Source organism: Typopeltis vanoorti, chromosome 25 (genome assembly GCF_054136105.1).
Source record: "Typopeltis vanoorti isolate ZY-2024b chromosome 25, IOZ_Tvanoo_1.0, whole genome shotgun sequence".
NCBI classification, from domain to species: domain Eukaryota; kingdom Metazoa; phylum Arthropoda; class Arachnida; order Uropygi; family Thelyphonidae; genus Typopeltis; species Typopeltis vanoorti.
Genome location: NC_143573.1, coordinates 58,276,424 through 58,296,932, shown reverse-complemented (window position 1 = coordinate 58,296,932; position 20,509 = coordinate 58,276,424). Strand labels below are relative to the sequence as shown.

Genomic DNA, 20,509 nt, shown 5'->3' with positions numbered 1-20,509 from the left:
CAACGTGACCAGCAGGAAATCAAGTATGGAGTCGGTGACTCGCTTATTGTTCTTAATAGATTAAAAGCCCTAAAGGTTATGACATTAATTCAAACTAGGAGAGGTTTAAAGACTTGTAATTGGCGATTTCTGGCTAATAAATTACACGGATTTATCCATAACTTATTTTGGCTGAACTGGCAAACCAGAACACATGAGTTAACACAGTAACATTGGCTCATGGCTTTTTTTTTTTTTTTTTTTTGGCCATAATTCCCGAACAACTCGAACCCATTCTTGACTTATGCCAATTTGAATTAATGCGATTTGTATAAAAAATGAACAAATGAGATAATTTCGCTAACACATTAGAATTACTAAACGATAAATGGGTCCGAAGTGTAGTCGGAAGAACGATGGTGTCTTCTAGATGGAAAATTTGAATTCCGGCTAGACGGTGACCTCAACTGAACACGAGTTAGTTGGTCTCACGTGGAATTGGCACAGTTTTTTTTCTTGAAACTCTGGTTCTACTCCTGCAAAACATACAACGGGCCAGATAATAAATGTTTAATACGTGGAATATACTAGTGTCATAAAAATTTTAGTTGCTTTGACGTAATCAGAAATCGTCCAAGGAGCATTAGACCCTGTAATTTTCTTGCAATGTAGCAAGAAAATTGCAGACCATCTTGTATGCTAATAAGCAAGCAGTTTTTAGAAACATTTTGTAAGCATAGGACAAAGTTCCATCTGGTGAAGATGATTAAAAGCTGTCACCAGCAGCTAGAATCACAATTTAAATAATTGCTTCGGTTTTATTTAAATGTAGGATTTTTTAAAAGTAAAATAGGCATTATAGCAAGAATATTTAAAAAATAATGAGACACAAATAAATTAATATTTTGATGATCTATTTGTCTAATTAACTATTGTTAAATTCGAGTTATGTTATTTTTTGACAACACATCTATCGTGAAGTAAGTAATTGCTTGTACAAAGAAACTTGAGTGCTAAAAATAAATTTATTTTCATAACCAACTGAGTGCCCGCTTCTAATTGAAACGATTGACTAATTTCAATTCAACATAAAAGCTAATTACATATCCAAAGGTTGGTACACTATATCCTTATGAAATGCATATGCCACATTTGATCGTAGCAGTACGGTCCCATTAGATGAGTGGATGCATCTTTTTTTCTACAAGCATCTCATTAGTAATTAATTATAGAATGTTTTACAAATTAAAAAAAAAAATTAAATTAAGACTCAGATTTCAACTTACGTGTTCCCCCATAATTATCCACTAGGCTGTGAGGAACTGTCCTGCTGTGGTTGAATGCAAAGTGAATAGCCTAAGGCAGATAGTGGATGCAACTGGCCACCATTACTAAGCTTTACACATCTATCAAGCATGAAGAGAGGGCCTTCGACAACGAAACTGTTCAGGAAGTGAATACCTGGTGGCATATTGAGACCACGTTAGGTCATCGCCAATGAACAGGGTCGCGTGAAGTGGGTTTGCATTAATCCAGAGTTGTAATAAGTCCAGTTATGTGTACGCACCATAGATAGCAAGAGGAACTAATTGCCCAAAGTAGATATGGAAACGTCGCATTACAAGGTATACTGTTGGTGCTCCCACTCCTTTGACCAAATGCAGCATACCTCAAAATATTGCCAAGGTTGCACGTTTACACCTAATTTCACTCTTAATTATGGCCAAATACGGAAAAACTATATTTAGCGGTTATTACGTCATCCGTGACGCTTGAATCTTTGCATAGAAAAATTTGGATTTAATATTAAATGTCAGAACTTCTTATATGTAACGAAAAGGCAGGAAAGAAGTAAAAATAAAATTATTTTAAAATTCTTAACATCACCAAAACGAAATTTTGATTCTATATAATTCCAGTATCAAAATAATGTATTGTTGAGATAGCTTACGGTTTAAATTTACAAGATATTATCGATTTTAAAAATCTGACAAATTATTCCAAATTATACAAAATTGTATGTTTCAAATTCTGATGATTAAAACCGTCCTCAATACTTAAGTTAGAAATGACTATAAATTCAATTGATAATGACGTCAGTTATACGAAAATACTGCTGTTCAACATATGCATTCTTTGTTCATTTTAAACAGAAATGCTTCTATAATGTGACACAAGCTTTCTGAAATCTTAAAAATAAATCGAAAAATTTAATTTGATAAAAAGAAATTGTTTCCAGAGTAAATTACTGGCATAATTGCGACACGATGGAATATTTGAATGAAAATAATTTGAATATTCGGATTACTAAAATATGATGTCATCCAAACATAAGTTCGAATGCATAGGTGTCACTAGCTGCAATTATTTAAATATTGGACATCCATATAAATGGTTATTTTATGAGAAATAGCAATTTATAATTCTAAATTTATGGTTAATTTTAAGATGTAAACTTGAAATGATAATATGAAAAATAGCAAAGAGAGAAGGTCTTTAATTGAAATATCTTTAGGTACGCTTTTAATACAAGTGACTTTTCATAGATATGTTGATCTTCGATTTTCTTTACAAAAATTCTCAAAATTTCGTTAGATTAAACAAAAACGAATACGCGATACCTTCTATGAGTATCTCCTTGTTTACAGGTGGGGAAGTTGCGTTTACTAAAATAATTAATAATAATAAAAAATACAAAAGGTTGCTCACACACAGAACGTTATTTTTGGAAAAACAAAAGTGCAAACCAATATCGTATAAGCCGCACGTACATTCTAAGAACAGTAATTTATAAAAACTGGCATCTTTATAAAGAGATTGTATTATTAAACATATATTTACATAAACAGTATAATTTTACGAAAACTAAAATATTATATTTGCCTATGAAATTGAATTATCAATGAAAATAATTAAAAGATAAAAATAATTATTTAAATACTTGCTTACTCTTAGTTTCTTCTTTCTTTCTGGTGTCATGAACCCTTTCTTCCCCTTTTTCGCCTTTGCTGCCTCCTCTAGGCGTTTCCGTACTTCTGCCTTCTTCCTCTCCTTGTCTTCCCTCTTCCTCCTTTCCTCCTGAAATAAGAGTGAGTAGTAAAAACCACAACAAAAAACGTAATTTTAAAATGCTTCTCGAAATATGTATCATCGACACGTTCGGTATGTTTATTATCGGTTACTTCCTTTAGCTTGCGTATGTATTGTAATAGAACCGTTCAGATGAAGTTGAGTTGACGTCTGATTAAAATCTATCAAAAAGAGTCATTTATTGGTTAAAGTGAACAGTTTAAATCTCCGAGTTGTTACGAAGTGACTCGTTTTTGTAATTTTTGCATTATTTATGTGATATGTTTAAGCCTGTTTGTGATACATGCAGATCTCCACTCGTTCCTGGCCTATTCTTATGCTTACTATTACCCATGACGTGATATACCTGATGGGTGTAACCAACGCTTCTTCTTCTTACCCTTTTGAAGAAAGACGCGAGCCTTAAGATGGATGAATAGGGGAATTAGTAATTTCGCGTACTTTTGAGTGCATATAAAAGATTTTGATTATATGTACAGTATACCAACTACACAACAGCTTTTTGTTCTTTGAAGGAAATACGACGCATTTTTTTAAGAAGTTAATAACCCGCCTTGTCCCCATCCTTCGTTATAGTAGCTGTTGAGTGGATTCCCGCCATCATGCCAGACAGAAAGTGAACGAAAATACAACTTTTGCCATATCGTGTTCCTAATTCCAACTAGTATTTGTGTATATATACCGAATCCGTTCTAAGATCGATTTTTCTATGTTACAGGATTAAAAAATTCAACTTTCTTCCTGGAGGAGAAGAGAAATCTTCCAAATGACTTGCGATCAAAGATTAACTAATCTACAACAGGCTACAGACTATAACAAAAAAAATATATAATTATATAAACATTTTTTTTTGTTATTAACTAGAAACTTCTCTTCCTCTGCCGATTTAGCAAGCAGAATAGAAGTTGCTATGTATGCTCAGTGCACGCCACACAAAACTATTGAGGTGATGGTCATTTGAATAACTACTAACATTTACGACACAGGAACGTTTTCTTCTATAATTCTGCAGAAAATCTTTTATCATATTTCAGAACAGAAGTGAAATATGAGTTATATCTGAGCTGAAGGTCATATCACTTGGTTTTGTTTTTAGATATTCACATTTTAAAAAAAACTGTGTAAATACGAATCTCTCTCTCTCTCTCTTTGTGTGTGTGTTCGCACGCGTTCGAAATACACCCTCTGTCCAAAAAGAAACCGAACTTTTCGAAAATAGAAGAAACTAGTGGCGCCACCTGTTGTATCTTTTTGTTGTCGAAAGCGGCAACCTTCATTAGTGTTCTGTCAACTGTTTATGACATTTGTTTCATTAGAAGCCGAGTTATAGTGCCATGAGTGGCAGTGTGTTTTGACGAACGGTCAGTCGTCACGATATTCATGCCGTACGTGACGAATTCTCGCTATCAATCGCTTCAAAACTTCGAAATAAACTCACCATTGACCTTTGGCCAGGCGGAACGAATTATTTGTGGATAATGTCCTTTTAATTCGTAGAAACAAATCCGCATTGTCTTCACTTTTGACTTATCCAAGCGACTTTTTTTCGGATGTCCCTTTTCTGGTGGTCTCCACTCAGCACTCTGACGCTGTTTCGGGCTCATACTCACCACGTTTCGTCACCAATAACGATCGTTTCAAGGAGGTTTGAGTCCTTACGAGCGGTTTTAATGAGGTCCTTGCATTGTTCAATTCGATACATTTTTTGGTCGTCGGTCAACTTGTGGAGAACAAATCGCGCATTCGATTTACGAAGGCCCAAACTCTCGGTCAAAATGTTGTGCACAGTTGATTTTGGAATCCCCAATTCATCTTCAATCAATCTCACGGACGATTTCGGGTTTTCTTTGATGAAATCACGCACTTTTTGGATGTTAACTTAGCTCAGTCCAGTTTTTGGACAGCCCGGTTTTTCGTCGTCCTCAAGCGTCTCACGACCACTTTGAAATCGCTTAAACCCTTCATAAACTTGACTACAGGATAGGGATTCATCACCGTATGCTCTTTGAAGCATTTGATGTGTTTAAGTAAAATTTTACGAAGTTGAACACAAAAGTCAATCGCAGCTCTCTGTTTGAAACTCATTTACCGACCGTTCGTCAAAACACACTGTCACTCTTGGCACTATAACTCGGCTTCTAATGAAACAAATGTCATAAACAGTTGACACAACGCTAATGAAGATTGCCACTTTCGACAACCAAAAGATACAACAGGTAGCGCCACTAGTGTCTTATATTTTCGAAAAGTTAGGTTTCTTTTTGTACACAGATCTATAAAATATTTTGACAAGTTAATGAATTATTTACAAAAAAAAAAAAAAAAAAGACGCTGAAGAAATTGCTGAAATTCATAAAAAAATTCTACACAGCACATCAACATAATATAACTATTTTATCAACAGCAGTACGTGCAGTTAGTAACTTGATAAGCCATGCACTTTGTATTCTGGCTTGTTTTCCTTATATTCCTGGATTTATTAAATCTTGTTTTATTTTGCCAGTAATGTATATGTAATAAGAATATGCATCTTAGTGTTCCTACTCAAAACATCTAATTAGGAGCCTTAAGAATTTATTGAGTAGCTACAAAACTGTGGAACGAAGTGTGTCGTTTCACTATTATTCCCTTTTAATATATAATGTGATATTTCTTTCATTTAGGAGAAATAAGAATCATTAATATCGGCATAAATATCAATGATTCCTACCATGCAAATCAAGCTGGGAAAAAAAAGAAAGGTTTATTTAGACCGATATGAATTCAAATGAAGTATCGGCTACTCAAAGTTCCTAAATTAGGTGGTATGGATGACACTGTTTGTTCTGAAAACCAAAAATTCAGTTTCCATTGGGGGAACTGCCAACTGAAACCAGCTACTTCATCGTTTGAAAAAAAGACACAAATTTGCGTTAATTTAAGAATTAAATGGGATTGATTTAAATCCAAGTGTTTCGATGTATGAAATGGGAGTCTGACTTCCTACGCTATGAAAGTGTCAAAATAAAACATTCCGTATTAAAATTAACTTGTTATTGTTACAGAATGTAGATTTTAATGATATAACTTGAGTTGACAGCCTGTTTACATTTTTGAACGATTTCCAGTTGAAGATCATGCCAAAAAAAAAAAAAAATCTGGAATTTCAAAACGGAAAACGCTTCAACAGGTCAACTGGTTTGAAATACTTCTCTTACTAAAAATAGTCATATTTAAGAAAATCTATATATCATATATCTAAACTCTGCCAAAATAACGCAGCTTTTTTTTTATTCAGTTTGTGGGGATGCTACAAATTTAGAAGGTAAATAACCTACTATTCCTTGTCAAATAACTTCGTTGTAGGTGGCCAAAATAACTGATAATTTTAATCTAGTGGTGGGAGTCGAAAACTTCCGAAACTTGTTTAGTTTCAGTATTTTTAAAGAAAATAAAATAAATGGATGTGATAGACTTTAGCAAACAGATTTTCACTACACGAAATACTTTCTTTTTGCGCTGATTCGCAAATGATTGCAAGGAACATTAATCTTATTGCAGCTGCACAACCACAAGGAAGGAAAACATGCCAGAAAGGGATCTCATCCAATATATTAAAGTAGTAAGCGTAATAAATCATGAAATAGAAAAAAAATAAAGTCCACCTACTTCTAGCAACCTCATTCGAGCCTCCTCCGCTTCACGCCTTCGTCTTTCAGCTTCCGACTATGGAGAGACACAAATAGTCCAGGAGATAACAGGATGGAGTGGTAATAATTTACACTGAAATGCGAAACTTACTTATCATGTAGATATGTATTCATTTATGTTCCTGCTAGACACTATAATCTGCTGTGTCCATATAAAGAACACTGTTAGAGTATATATTTAAAGTATGGTGCTAAAGTAGGCTATAATTCTAAAAAAAATACTTGGAAACGCCTTCTCACTAATGAAGTAGTATGCAAATTAACACTACTATAAAAGTAAAATCTCCAGCATCGAGCCTAGAAGAATGTTAGATGCGACATGCCGGTTTGAGTTATATTACAATTTTAGGACTACATTACAATCTCTTAGAAATTTAATTTATTAGAAGCTAGGGGGAAACACTATTGGGTTTTACATTAAAATGATTCGCTACAATTGAGGATAACAATTTTCTGAATTTTTGGAGTAGCCATTACGATTTAAGTTGGGTCGATGGAGAAAAGTTTTAGCACTTTCTTTGAATAGATGTTCAGATTTACAAGGCAGAAGTTTGGTATTATCCCATTGGATCCCATGGCATGTGTTTTCAATTCCATGTTGAGCTAGACCAGATTAATGAGGTTTTAAAGCCAGATATAGATGATGCTCTGATACGTTTTTAACTGATCTTCCGGTTTGACCACAATAAGACAAGTTGCAGGAACATGAAGCTTGGTAAACATTAGGTGGCAGAGTTTTGGAGAACGTATGGAGGTTTCGGATTTGGATGATGAGTTGGGAATTCTTTGAAATTTTAGCCACGCGTTTACAAATGCCTTTAAGGAATAGTTCTGATGACGTCTTCTTCTCCAAGAAGATGTTGAGCGCCGAGATGCTGAATAATTGTACTTGTAAATTTGAATATTGTTTCAAAGAAAGTGATGTAGCCTTACTTCATCAGCTAACTTAAATCATAATGAGTGCTCTTATAAGTTTGAGAAATTGCTACCCTCAATTGTATTAAATAATTTATATATCGTAATAGTGTTTTATATCCGCTATAATGTGATTGCTTGTCTATAAGAATTGCAATGAAATGCACGCGTTTCTCTATTCTTTTGCAATATTATTCCTATTATTGTTCTTCCAACCATATGTTTTGCGATATTTGTTTTATGATACTTAAAACGAAATATTTGCGAATGTTTAATAATTATTTCACTGTAATAGATTAATATTTTATAAAAATGCTGACAATAATATAAAGAATCTTGATGCCAGGACCTTTCAAGAATAATTCTTTGAAATTATTTCAAAAAATTTAGAAAAGAATAATTTCTAAATAATTCTTCGGGAAAAAAAATGCATTTGTGTCCAAGTACTTTTGAGAATAATTTCCATTATCTTTGTTGATAGGCAGTGTATCTCAATAGGTATATCTTATAACACTGCGCTTTTCAGTATAAAATAATAATTATTAACATTATTTTATTAAATATTGTTTATATAATTATTTTATGCTTAATTTATTAAATTTATATCATACTTTTAATTTTTAAATTAATATTCAATAAGTTAATTTATTACCAATTAGAATAAATTATAAACATATTATATTTAAGAAGGCATGTCGTAGACTGCGATTTGTGATTATATTTGGTAATTTCATCATAATATTTATTTCTATTGGTAATATAATATGCTTTTTTTTAAATATAAAGTCAATTTTGAGGATGCTTGTAGTTACAAGTACATATTAAGAAACGTATATAATAAAAATATATTAACATCAGTTGATGGATAACATATTGAGATGTGCAGCAATATTTGCATTAATAGTATTTTATCATTTGTATTGGAAACTGTATAATTAATATAACTGACAACACTGACCTCTTTAACTACTTTAGAATTTTCACGTTACACTAATAATAACAATTAGTGATATTATTAATATATATACTAATAATAATCTATGAGCTTACTTAGATATAGTGATATTAATAAGTTACCAGGCGCTTAAGAATTTTCATATTGCATTGCTCCTGACTTTTCTTAAATAGAATGGTGAGTCCGTAACACCATGGTGTAGCGAAAACTACTGTTTTTTTTTTTTTTTTTTACAAACATATCATTCTTTGAATTAGCAGACAAGGCAGAGAGTTGAACAGTTTTGAAGTAACTTGAAACTTTTTAGATATTTGGATTCTTGTATTTACGCCGGTCATGATCACAACCCGGGAGATACAAAAAATATCGATTTGTTTTGGTAACGCTCCTTAGAATTTCTGCTAAGGAGCCTTCATAGCTCAGATGGTATCGATGCTATTTGTGAATGGCAAGACCTCAGTTCAAATCCTACCCCAGTATGCAGAATCCGGACCATTTTTAAAGAAAGCTTTTCCAATGCAGCTGGTTGATTTTCCATCTGAAAAAGTCTTTTTTTTTTATTATTCCACAAAGCAGGTAGATCGGCCGGATAACACACGCAATTTACAAGCATAACACGCTAGTCTCATAGTGTTAGTTGCGTCTGCCAAAATTCTCAACACAACATGAAAAATTATGCCTATACTCTCTCTCTCTCTCTCTCTCTCTCTTGCCTATGTGTACGAAAGAACGAATCCTCAGGAACGCTCTGACCAGAAAGGTGGGGGAGGGGGGGGAGATGAAATAATGAATAGTCCTTTAGCAGAAAAAGAATAGTAAGCAAAGTTATTTTACATTCTGAAAACTATTAACTTTAGCGTATCTCTCAGTAAGTTTCCTATAAATAGTCATCGCCCGAAGGAAACTATAGTACGCCCACAGATTCGAGATCCTTCGATACTTCTGCGCATCTTAGAAAAAGGAGAATCCATTCCGATAATAGTATTGTGGGATGAGTTGTGGGATCAATCCGTATTGTGGGATGAGTTGCTTATTATTACACGTCGGAAAATTAACTTCTCTTTTATGATTATTGTAGTTAATTATGTTGCTTGTATAACAGTTGGGAAATTTTACCTATAAAGCACGTGATTTCGCGTGTTGGCGACCAATTCTTACGTCCTTCATTTCTTTCTCTCATTCAGCATGAATCGACTATTCTTGGCAAGTCTCCAAGCGAAGCTCTCTAAAGTGTGGGCGTACTATAGTTCTAAACGTCAAATATAAACTGAGATATTTTGCTGTTGGAGAAAAATCTCATGTTCTTATGTTACTAACTATTTGGTCCCATGATAACAATTTATAGTAATAAATGTAAATTGTTATCATGTGATCAATGCAAAGAGATAAAGTTCATAAAACGCACGTAAAGCAATATAAATAAAAATCTGAAAAAACATGAATGAATAAATCAATTTTTGCTATATTTATTGGTTTTGTGTTTTACAATTATATCCCGCATTTGTACATATTAAGCGAGTATTGTTTATTGTTTTGTTTTACGATACTCCGATTTATATAATTAGGTGTTACTTTGTGCATTATTAGGTGTTACTTTGTGCATACATCACATATATCACCTATGTAAGTGTAAATCGTTTAGCGACCCCCCCACACACATACATTTCTCAGTTGCATTAATCGAAAACAAATATTTAGTCTGCTTTATTCAATGTATTGACGGTTTGAGTCGTTGCTGATTATCAATTTTTAGCACTGTTCCGATGCTAAAAAAACTGATAACTAGTTTCTCTTTGAATAACTCCAAACTTATAAAAAATAAGAAAGAGATATAATTTCAATATAATATTATATAAAAAGGGAAAATATACAATATTTCAGAAAAAAATTATAAATAGTTTAAAATATTTAAAAAAATAAGAAGAGGAAGAATAAAGACACCAACAAATAATTCACTTCAAAGAAATATAAGAAGCAGGATATGGATAAAATGTGTTTCTATCAGGATAAATTAAATATGATTTATTATTTATTTCTTATTTCTTATGGCTCCCTGGAATTTTTCGTTAAGCATTTAGTAGGACAATAAAAAGTGTGGTCACAATAGGGCTGTACATGCTGGGTGGGTATTAAGTTGGATTCCATGTACTGATAGATTTCAGCTGTTGCTCACTATTTTTAGGAATCTTTGGAAAAAATCGGTAGTCACATATCGGTGCATATATTTCTTTTCTAATAAATCCTGATGAATCAGTTTTGATGAAGCTCTTGTGTGTGTGTGTGCGCGCACACACACACATCTATTCAGTGTCAATTTACCCGTTCTATTTCGTGATATTCTCTCTTCATCATGACTAACATCGCAACCAAACGTAGGAATATTTCAGCATGATATTTTATGAAAATTAATCAAAATCTTATATATAACCTTGTAGCATTCTAAAATGATTTATAAATATTTTAAATATACTTCGAATTTTTTTTAATTTTAAGAAAAATTTGAATAAAATTTAAAACACCAATAAATTCTTTTTAAGAATTAAATAGGAAAATGGAAACAGGCATTATATAGAATCGATTGTCATTGTCATATGAGCGATTTTGAGAAGTTTTAGAGGATTAGTCATGATTATGAACTGGATTGCTCCTACATGTGTAATATATAGAATCGATTGTCATTGTCATATGAGCGATTTTGAGAAGTTTTAGAGGATTAGTCATGATTATGAACTGGATTGCTCCTACATGTGTAAAAGAAAGTGGGGAGGAATGATAGTGGTCAGCTCGGAGGTGCTACGTTTAATAAAATACCTATAGAAAAGTCATTATGGAGAAACAGAGTACTTATGAGAAAGTAATCGAATAAAGAGCGTCATCTGTTAAGTTGACTGCCTTCCTTTCGAAAACATTAAATTCCAAGTTTGGACAGATTTGGGCTTTGCATGGTGCAGGTGATACGCAGTATTTTGAAGGAAAGAGAACAAATTATTTGGAGGATGGGCGAAGAATAAGATAACATGTTTGCTAGGATTAGCACAAACACATTACATCATTTTTTATTACTTTTTTTTTCTTCTACATGTGATCATCACTTTTGACATTTCTAGACCTTATCGAATGTCCTGGAAATATCATTCTTGACATTTGCTCGACCTGTCGTTTGTTCACCAAACCAATATCTTATGGTCGGCTTTCCATCTTTTGCAACTAGGTCACCAGCTTCATTTCTCTGGTCGTTCATTGCGTGTTGTGGTAGATCAGATTTTCCCACCAATGCTGGAATATCCCACGCTCTTTTCCTTCACTCACTCTCTTCTTCCTGCATATAAATTACTTCGAATCCTATTAATAGCTTTACTGGTGACAGCACCAGCTTTACAGTGCGCAATCATTAGAAGTTTTCTGATCTTCTATCGTTCCTTGAAAGAGACGGGAGTAAAATAGACAGAAAGAGAGCATTATTTCATTGGATTGCCTTCTATGGATAATCAATGTTTTTAGTGCACTGTCCTAAATGCGTGAACTGTGTTCCAAGGTTGGGCAGATTCGAGATTTACTAAAATGCAAACTATGTTCCCTAAGAAAGATCACACTTCCCTCCCTGTAAAACCCAGATATCAAAATAAGCACGAATTCCCCTTCTATGATGATTTACACTCACATCTATTTTCTGATCCAAACACATCATACTGATCTTCTTCACCCTCAAAAATAAAGGGGTATTGCTTTGATGCACAAGACTATTTCTCAGAAGTATAACTGCTAACGCTGTAGATCCCGAAGCTGTCCAATCTCGGAATATAGTTCACACATCAAGGAAGATGCATCAAAACGTCCATGAGAATACTTCGTACTGTCCACAATCCTATTAAATGATGTTCTCTCTCTCTCTCTCTCTCTCTCTCCCTCCCCGTGTGTGTGTGTGTAATATACTCCAATGTCTTTCATATATTCTGCTTTATACCTTTCTTTACGTATTTTCATAAAGTGGCCCATAGCAGTCCACTTTTCTCTAACCATCTCCGATTTTTTATCCCAGAAAACAGGCAAATCGGCCAGAAGAACACGCGCCCGCAATTTATAAACATAACACGCTGATCTCATAGCCTAAGTTGCTTCGGTCGTAAATCCAAAACAATCATCAAATCCCTTAAAGTTATAAAAATGCAATGTAGCTGTTCAACCTCCGTTTACTGCTCAGTGGGAAACCTTCGAAACCAAATTGCCTTCATTCTATCATCTTTAGTTGTTTTCTTTATACAGTTTCCGTAACTGTGTTTTCCTCAAAGGCTACAACCTCTAGCTATTTGAAAAACACATAATATTACACTAATAATAATTGAATCATATTCTACAGCTATATAAAATATTAACGACCATATTAATTAACGATTATATACTATGGTTATATAAAGTATTAATAACAGTATTAATAATTAATTATCGTAACCATATACGAAACTAATATGGGCTGCAATCGCATGAATAACTGACATATCGATACAATTATTCGATTTACTTATAATAGCTTTTTATATAATAAAATTCAGATAAAAATAGCAGTATAGTACAACCAGATGACTGCCTCATTCTATTTGTTTTGCTTTCAGTAGAAGTTACTTACCTCATAGTGGGACTGTGAAGTCTGTACAGGGAAATCCGATGGAAAGAACGAAGCATAAAAAATAGGAATTAGTTACAAAATATATATTATGATAAATAAAATATAACATCTAATCAGATTATTTTGATTACTTGATTATAATAACTGTTTAGGAATATTGATATCTTTATTATGTGCATACAAATATCATTAACATGAAATAGTTATTAGTCCTAATACGCTCGTATTTAGTTGTTTCATCATCAGGTGTCTGTGTGGCCATGAAATTAATCTAAGTCGCGTAATGTATTGAAATATAATGCGATTCTTTCATTACTTTGTCTTGCTTTAATTGGTCGTTTTTTATTTGTATTATTTTAATTTTAATTATTTAATTTTAATATTATCGATCATTCATGTTTAAAATGTTAAGTAGACTTATAGCCCAGATTCATCCTTAAGTAGTGCATTTATGGGAAAATAAATTGGGGAAATGCCTCTTTTTATATATAAACAAGAGATCTTCGACACCGGAATAGCTATCAGCTAATTAGTGACTACCAGTATGGATTTCGTCAATGTTGATCCACAGGAGATCTTCTGGCCATATACATCATGTACTTCTGGACTCGTGTCAGGGAAAGGTTTGGAGAAATGCCGTTACACTTGACACCTCCAAGGTAATTGTAGCCTGGCATTGAGGGCTTTTCAACAAATTACCATCATCTGAACTGCTTTCATTCTTGTACAATTGGATTGCCGATTTTCTCTTAGATCGATCTCTTGGTTCCGTGTAATAGTGGAATGAGTTCTCTTCAGATTTTTCTGTTAATACAAATGTCCCTCAGGGATCTGTTATTTCACCCACCATCTTCCTGATTTATATAAAAGAACCGCTCTCATTGACTGCAAATTGTGTTCATAGTTTTGCTGATGATAGCACTCTCCACTCATTGCACAAACATCTCATGCTTCAAAATCATCTATAATAAGTGCCATGAACACAAATTTCTGCAGTGTCATTTGAGTGAAACCTAGTCACCTTCAAAACACAATTTTGCTTGTTTTCTGAACAACAACACACAAAAAAAACAGAACTTCTTCACTTATTTTTGGTAATGCTCAGCTTTATTTTCGCTCAAGACTATACTTCCTATGCTGAACAGTTCTTATCTGTATAAATTCCAAATCACGCCAACATTTGAATACTGTTCCCATATTTGGAGTGGTGCACCTAATACTTTCCTAAAAATTCTTCATATTGCTCAGAAAAGGGATTCGGCTGATTAATAACACATCTTTTAGAGACTATTTTCAGCTACTTTCCCATAGAAGATCAGTTGCTGCATAATCACCGAACCTGCTACTTCCAGTCATCTTTCATGCATTTATTTCTAATTCTTATTGAAACTATAGCAATAAATACGTGAAAACCTCTTACATAAACAAAAAAATTAATAAAAATAGGACCTTTGTGTCATTTTTCCAACGAACCTTTTTGTTGGAAAGTATGATAATTTGTGACAAAGCGAACCCAAAACCTGAATTAAAATTTAAGACCTAATGTAAGTAGTTTTCCTCCTCCCCTCACACACACATCCTTGTCATAAATTTTAATAAACCAGATTTCCTTTATTTTTTTACAGTCCTGATAGTTTAAGGAAGCACGAAACAGAGTTTCCTATTATGTAAATACTGGAATTTCCCATAAGAGATCAAAATACTTATTAGGGAGGAGAAAGTACACCTAGTGACAAAATGTACTTAGATTCATAATATCTGAGTGTGTAAAGATCTATTAGGTGTATCAGGCCTAATGTTTACATCTATTCGTTTTCCCAAACCTGACTGACTTTAAAAGCATAATAATAATTGCTTCAGTTTGATTTGTATGACTTAATTATTCAATAAATAGAACATATTTAATTTTTTAAAGTTTAGGTTTAAATAATTTTACTTAAAAATAAAAATATAATTAAATAGTTCAAAGGTATTTTGAATTAACTGAATGAAATGGGGGAAAAAACTTGTTTCCTCAAAATGTACTTGTGATTTTGATGCTAAATACTTGATTCAGCATAAAAAATAATTCAATGTTTATTATTTGTAATCCGTTACATTTATAATAAATTTAGTACAGAACAGCCAAACAAATAAAATAATATTGACATTTGATTGAACAAAAATTATGAATATTCTCACCTGTTCCTCTTCAGACTCTTCTGTCTCGGTGTCGCTTTAAAGCACCAGAACAAAAACAGTGTTATACAAATAAACAAAAAACATTAATTCACGCAAATTATGTAAATATTAATTTACTACATTCTATCTACATGTTAACTCTCTACTAAGTTGATTCAAGCATAGTTTAGTTTCTATAGATCTAAAAAAAATACCAGTCAGTTCAAAAAATATCTATATATATACAATAGATATGTATATATATATAAAAAACTAAAAGTATAAGACAAAAATGAAAAATACTTCATAAAAATTTAAAAACGTCTATATTAAAAATCTACCAAACTTTTTTTTTCAATAAAAGGTTTCTTATAACATGCTGTGGAAGGTGATGATTAGTTGTTAGAAATGTGTGACTTTCAAAAACATCGGAAGTAATTTTTGAAATTTGAGGTTTATTATTGGCAAAAATCATGCATGAGATGGGCGCAAAACAAACCCGAATCTAACCCAAGTCAAATATATATCCCTTTTTCTAAGAAAATAAACAAACGTGTAAATTTTAGAATTAGAAATTGCATAGAAAGAGTTGCAAGCATAAGAGTTGAATATATCTCACCTGATATAAATATTCAGAAAGTTTGAAATTACAATGTGAGGTCCCAACAGGTGACAATACAAAAGTTTCAAAAAAATAAAGCTTAAAGATGAAGCTTACCATTAGTTATTTCTTCGAGATTTAGGCTGGCAGATGATTATTACCATCCATCCACAATTTCTATCCTTTGTGACTATTTGTGTCATTTTTATAATATTTTAATTAATTGCCCACATAAGGTGTAAGTGAGTCAGACGTTTTACAGGACCTCACTACTGAAAATGCCTGACTGCCTACACCTCATTTGATACGTGAATATAAAAACATGCAGAGAAATGTTTAACGCAATCATGCAAGCCAAAAGAGATAGGGAAAAGAAAAGAAAAAAAAGCTTGATGCAAAACAGAACAGCTTGTGCTCGGAGATGTTCTCCCTCACCTCACTGGACGGTATAGTCGTGGATGGTGGTAACATGGGAAAAGGAAGAAAGAGAAAAGAGAAAGCAACACACAATTAGTGCAGTATTCAGAAGCAAATGATATACATACAGATTATGAAACTAGAAAGAACATATAAAATACAGAAATATATAATGCTATATTAAGGACTTATGGGTAAATAATATAACAATGATTATTAGATATTTTTTTCAGGTATAGCTTTATAAAATTGTAATATACTGTATTCTATTTTATTTACAGATTGCTTCTTATAGTCAATTGCATTTTGTATTTATATATTATAAATATTGTATGTAAGATACGCATATAAAAGGGATGAATGTTTCGATGTCATCATGACTTGGGACAGTAATCATTTATTTATATACGTATTTGCCGTACAATATTTTAATATTTCGATAATAAATTGCACATTAAACTGACAGTATATTTAAGTTTTTCGGTGTATTTGCATTTACAGTACAAAAACAAAATGCTTTATTCTATATTGAATATTTTCATTCAATATATTTTATAGTTTCAATGGGTGCATTGTCTTGTCTATTTCTGAAGTTGAGACAAACCAATAGAAAAATTGATCTTAGACGTAAAATAAACGATATTCTATTAATTAAATAATAGTAAGATAAATATGTTTTTACAATTTAAATTATTTTCTATATTATTCTATAAAACTTTCTTTAAAATAGGAGTTTATTTCTCATACCTATTTTTTTTATTATTATTCTTATTTTTAAAGTAAATAATGCTCTCCTTTTGTTCACTGGAATTGGGCGGGAGATTGAATCAATCGACCGTAAGATGCGGTGATTGATTCATTAATGCCCTTGGGGGTGATGGATAGCAACGCAAAGCTGTACCAATGAAGTTTAACTGAGGTTCGGCTGTTGCTCTTACCCACTTGGGCGATGAGTTTTTGAGTTCGCTCTCTTAAGGTTTTTGCCTTAAGGGAGCACTTTGAGTCTACGGGGAGAGTGTTCTCCGGCACGGCCCGCTGAGGGGCTTTGTCGGTGAATTATTTTCCTCGGAATTTGAGCGGTTCTGCTCAGTGGTCGGAGAGCCCGTCACTGAGTGGAACCAACGCTGAGATTAGGACGGTCTTTCGCCCACTATGGAGTGGCCTAGAGATCGTCCGTATATATATTTTTGAGATTTCACCTTTACTTACATAGTCGGTGATTGATTCATTCAATCCAATACCCTTGGAGGGTAATGGATGCAATGCTGTAGCTAATGAAGTTCTAACTGAGGCTCGGCTATTGCTGTTACCCTCCTGCCATGATCAGAGCTTTAATAGCTCAATAACACCTTATTACTACACTGTCCTCTACAGATAACGGGGAAGATGAAAAGCATTCTTGCTTCGCCCCTTTAAGCCAGTCCTTATAAGGACTATAAGGACCTTTTGTTCACTGATGGATAAAGAATAGAGTCAATCGACCGTGAGATGCGGTGGTTGATTTTATATGAGATGCCCATACATATAGGGTAATGGATGGCAATGCTGAACCAATGAAGTTTAACTGAGGTTCGGCTGTTACTGTTATCCTGGGTTAATGAGTTCGCTCTCTTAGGTTTTGCCCTAAGGGAGCACTTTGAGTCTCCGGGGAAAGTGTTCTCCTGCACGGCCCGCTGAGGGGTACTTGCCGGTGAATTATTTTCCTCGGAATATGAGCGGTTCTGCTCAGTGGTCGGGGAGCCCGTCGCTGAGTGGAACCAACGCTGAGATTAGGACGGTCTTTCGCCCACTATGGAGTGGCCTAGAGATCGTCCGTATTTTTGAGATTTCACCTTTACTTACATAGTCGGTGGTTGATTCATTCAATCAATACCCTTGGAAGGTAATGGATGTCAATGCTGTAGCCAATGAAGTTCTAACTGAGGCTCGGCTATTGCTGTTACCCTCCTGCCACGATCAGAGCTTTAATTGCTCAATAACACCTTATCCATACACTGCTCTCTACAGATAACGGGGAAGATGAAAAGCATTCTTGCTTCGCCCCTTTAAGCCAGTCCTTATAAGGACTTTTGTTCACTGCTTGAGGGCAAGCTTTCTATTATAGAGTCCTTCGGATAGCAAATGTAGCGAATGAAGCTTTAACAGAAGCTCGGTTATTGCCGTAACCCAGCCATAACTAAAGCTTTTAGCTCAATGACACCCCATGCACACAGATTTTCTTCATTCAGATGGTGGGATAAAGAGTCAAGGACTCAGTCCATCATCTCCCAGTTCTTTCAAGAACTTTCCTTCGCTGAGCGATGGAGCTTGATGATGATTTCATTTAATATTAATATTTAGAATTGGTTTGATGATTTTCGCATCCCATTTCCATTCTTTTGAACAGATACCATTTCTTTTATTTATATGTATTTAATGAAAATCACAATCTACAGATATTGGAAATTCACTGTAATGTTTTCTCTCAGAGTTTTATATAGCTAAGAAATGGTCTAATTTAGCAAGTAAACTAGTTTTGATGATAAAACCCTTTTGCATCCAACAAGTTATTGGTAAGAGGTATCCTTCTTAGTTCATAAGAAGCGATCTCATCTCATCGATTGTTGATTCAGACGTCAAGATTTTCCAGAAAACGCAGAACCAAATTGTTCATTAACTTGCACAAATTAAAAATGTACGTATAAATAAACTGCCATTCGAGTTTATTTTTTTAATTCTCTACTTTCCTAATGTTTTTCTTACTGATGGTGGTAAAACTTTGTTTTTACTCTTGAATATTCTATTTTACTTCTAAATACTTAGATTTCGATTATATGAAATTCTTTTGTGTTCAGTCTTACACCATCCAAAAGAAGAGTTTTTCTTAGAAAATAATTGATTTTTTCCCTGCTTTCTATTAAGTGAAAAGCTGTCATTACTCATTAATACTTTTCCCACCTTTGAATTTCTCAAGTATAGCATAGTAGATTCTCCGAAGCACAATTAGGTAAAAGGACTAAAAATAGAGTCCTCCTTTCTTTACAGCTAAATTCTAAAAGAATCTTCCACAGAAGTCTTTATTACTATTATTCATCGATCCTAATTGAAACGTAAATAATTTTAACAGGAACTTCGCGTTGTTGTTTTTTTAATCCAACACAAACACGCTCCTCAATGTATCCATTTTATGGTCTATGTTATCTTTTCTCTCGCTGAAATCCAGACCAATTCTAGTTTGTTTGTTTTTTTACATTATTTAATCAACATGGTGAATCATTCGATGGACTACTGATAGTATGAAAGCACCTTTATCTTGAGGGTCCATATCGATGCCCAAATGTTATCAGAAGAATAACATTTAGGCAGAAGACTCGTCTGATATAATTATTCTAACCGTATCTAAACAGATTAAAGTTAACCATGATTGTTATGAATTCCTTTATGTTGAATATCTGAACTGCGAGAAAGACATTACACCAAACTGATACCATTTTCTGTTGACACGATGTTTATTCCGTATGCTTTGTCATCAATTGGCAGTGAATTTCTTCATAGTGCTGTATCTTTAACGCGTAGAAATCCACGCTTTTCACCATTATGGTGTTCCAGTCGTCTTCAGCCATCTTGCAGTATGAAGCCAATGTGAAGTCATCTGGCGGTGGCATAAGGAAACATATGACGCAGTTGCTTTTTTTATTATATTCAATTTTTTCATGTTCAAGGGTTGAACATGAAAATACACGTTTCACATGCGATGTGTAGTTATACTTTTTTTTCAATATTCTCCTGTATGTGGCTGGGTGGATGCGTAAACACATATATGCCATAGAGAAAACTAAACGGTCTAGGAATAAAAGAGATTGGCTATATTTTTTTATTTATATATTTTAATATATCTAGCTTTTTTTTTCACTCGGGATAAATTTTAAAAATATGAATACATTAATAAATTCTTTTATGTCATAACAGTGGAAGTCAACAACAAACTTCTTGGTGTATTGGTAATAATAATATTTCTGCAAAAAATCAATAATGAAAACATATAATTAATGATCATTTATTTTAAAATCATTTGCTATAAAATCACTTTAAAGGTTTAA

The 20,509-nt window shown here is 33.2% G+C and overlaps 1 protein-coding gene across 2 annotated transcripts in view; it reads right to left on the bottom strand.

The window, feature by feature from the left end:
• LOC150092766 (troponin I 4-like) overlaps positions 1-20,509 on the bottom strand; it is a 65,516-nt gene that overhangs the window by 15,499 nt on the left and 29,508 nt on the right. For both annotated transcript variants that reach the window (XM_090414378.1, XM_090414377.1), the window contains exons 3-6: positions 15,434-15,467; positions 13,253-13,273; positions 6,718-6,774; positions 2,929-3,057 (exon numbers count right to left, since the gene is read on the bottom strand). In XM_090414378.1, coding sequence (XP_090270504.1) covers positions 2,929-3,057; positions 6,718-6,774; positions 13,253-13,273; positions 15,434-15,467 — 241 coding nt within the window. The remainder of the gene's footprint in view (positions 1-2,928; positions 3,058-6,717; positions 6,775-13,252; positions 13,274-15,433; positions 15,468-20,509) is intronic.